Source organism: Crocodylus porosus, unplaced genomic scaffold (genome assembly GCF_001723895.1).
Source record: "Crocodylus porosus isolate Cpor-Errol unplaced genomic scaffold, CroPor_comp1, whole genome shotgun sequence".
In the NCBI taxonomy this organism is placed as follows: Eukaryota; Metazoa; Chordata; order Crocodylia; family Crocodylidae; genus Crocodylus; species Crocodylus porosus.
Window position 1 is genome coordinate 181,353,816 of NW_017728886.1, and position 2,707 is coordinate 181,356,522.

At 39.9% G+C, this 2,707-nt stretch overlaps 1 protein-coding gene across 6 annotated transcripts in view; it reads right to left on the reverse strand.

The window, feature by feature from the left end:
• Positions 1–2,707, reverse strand: part of PTPRM (protein tyrosine phosphatase, receptor type M) — a 728,011-nt gene that overhangs the window by 28,572 nt on the left and 696,732 nt on the right. For all 6 annotated transcript variants that reach the window (XM_019546207.1, XM_019546215.1, XM_019546231.1 and 3 more), the window contains one exon: positions 976–1,092. In XM_019546207.1, coding sequence (XP_019401752.1) covers positions 976–1,092 — 117 coding nt within the window. The remainder of the gene's footprint in view (positions 1–975; positions 1,093–2,707) is intronic.

Genomic DNA, 2,707 nt, shown 5'->3' on the forward strand with positions numbered 1-2,707 from the left:
GCAGGGGCACGTTTGGCTTTCGCCCGCACTTCTCTCACTGCTCCGGAGCCTAACCGGGGCTTTTTGAATATTATTGATGTTGCAAGAAATAATAATAGGAATACATTTTGGTTCCAGTTGTCAAAGGGAATTTTTCAGTTGATTGAACTGAAAATCCACTTATAGTGAAGTTGAATGAAAATTATTTCACTGCACTCCTAGGCATCTCACTCTTCATTATTCTTCAACTGATATAGGTACTAATAAAGCTGACAAGTAAAAACCTATCACAAATACGTGTTAAATTTCAGCATTCAACCATGATACTTTTTTCTACTTCCAGTATATACTTTGAAGTGTTCACAGACTCTCTCCAGCCTGGGAAGCTGCTTGGGAGAGCCACTTGGTCTAAATACCTGCCTGTTAAGTATCAACTATACAAATGGCATAATTCTATGGCAATACAATATGCCAATCACAAGCTGCTTGTAAAAGACCTTCCTGCTTCAAATGAAGTTGTCTAATGAAAAAAATTACTTCCCTATAAAAGAGTTCTATTGTAGGCTCAGACAGATTATACTGACAGATCACAGTATTTATAACAATGAGGAATAATGGTACGCATGGACACAGACATAACTGTGGTGGACAGAAGATGAGAAAACAACATCAGTACTCCTTATAACTAATGGGTGGGGCAGCACCCTCTCTTGCTTCAGTTCCTCATGGAAATGGAGTGTCTCTTTCCAATTCAAGACTGGGCCAAGGGAGGTTGGGGGGAGGACAGAAAAGGATCTGAAATTCAAGAAAAAGGAAAACTTGATCTACCATAAGGGGGCACTGGAGGACTGCCCAAAAAGTACTTTGCTGTGGCTAATGGGCTGTTCCTTAGTCAACAAAATCTGGGTGCTTTTGCAAGTTGACACAAAGGGGCATACATTTACCTCCCATGTAGAGGTACCATCACATTTAGAAAGCTGGAGTTTAAAAACTTACCTTTTCTACTGCAAATGTCCGAATCACATATTCAGCCAGGAGCTCTGTTTCTATTAGAGTAACTTTAATATCTTTATATATTTCTGTGTCATCTGGCCAGTATTTGCAGCATTTGACCTTTTAGAAATACAAAAAAAATTAAGGTCCCTATTTTTCATCAGATTTATACTGAATCTTTTGTAGTGATTTATGGCATAAAATTCAACCACACATAAGACAGTCAAGTTGTTAATACAAGAAAATGGTCTATGCACCACCCTTTCACCCTGCCCTCCCCCCTCCCTCTTCAAGACAGTTGCTGAGTTTTAGGGAGGGTAGCATTCAATGAAGCAAGAAACATTTGTATGTAGCATGAAGGGTGTTTACACTGAGCATAGCTCAGTTACAATAACCATTCGTTTCCTGTTCACTTTGAGACCGGCAGTATCCAGAGGGAAATGCTATAAAGGAAGCTTGAATATATTCAGGTTTCTCTGGATCTTTATTTCTTCCACCTGAAGCTGTTTAAAAATAACTTCTTGCCTTCTATCATGCAAGTTTATACATCACAGGGTACAGAGGAGGGGGAGACAATTTTGTCTAACGTTAGAAAAGCAAAGCATCTAGTTTCCCAACTTAGATTGAACTTCTCAAAAGAACTGAGGAGAGGAAGGACAGTCATATGGCTGAAGCCCAGGAGTGAGAGTCAGGAGACAGATTTTATTTCTGGCTCTAGCACTGACTCCTTAGAAAACAACTGACAACTACTGACTCCTGTGGGCTTTGCACTTACTTATTGGGAAATTCATCCTTGTGTTGGAAGAGAGGAGGTTCTCTGTGAAATTGGCACAGGAGTTGCTGTGGGTTGGTGTTAACTAATTACATATTAGTTGGGTTCTATTATGAGCAGGAATCTTGACCTTCAGACTGAACATGCTAACAGAATCAGAACAGCAGCTAAGAATTTTGGGCTATTACAGAAATATGTATGGAAAAATAGCAAATTATCGACTAAGGTGAAGATGCAAATCTATGAGGCTTGTGTGCTGTCGCCCTTGCTTTATGGTTCAGAAACAGGGACTATGTATGCTAGGAACACCAAAAAATTGAATAGCTTCCACATGAAATGCCAGCATAAGATCCTGAAAATAAAGTGGGAAGACAAAATACCAAACACAGAGGTACAGGAGCGCGCAGGACTGACACACTTGGAAGCACTATCAAGAGGAGGAGGTTGTGATGGCTCAGCCATAGCAGGAGAATGGGAGGAGACCAAATCCCCAAGAATATTTTGTACAGCAAGATTCAAGGCAGCTCTAGAAAGTGGGGTTGCCCTTTATGGTGGTACCAAGATGCGTGTAAAAATGATACAAAGTCATTCAACATCAACATAAAAAGCTGGGATCCAGTCCAATCTGGAGGGAACATTTGGCTCAACATGAAGCAGCTTTGGTTGATAGGATGGAAGCAGAACAAAAAAGACGAAAGTAGTGTGTTTTGTAAACTTGAACTCTAACTTAGACAAAGTATGGATCTGTGAAACTTGTAACAAGCTGTGTCAATCTCGAATTGGGTTCGTCAGCCACAAGCGGATTCATCAGTCACTCTGATTAGACCTCTTATGTGTACACAATGATCCACAGGATCAACCATTGTCTATCATTGATTATATATATAACTATATTTATATAAAATTCTGTTCTATTCAGGTGGTTGCAGACCTATATTACCACTGCATATGGGTAACTTTCAG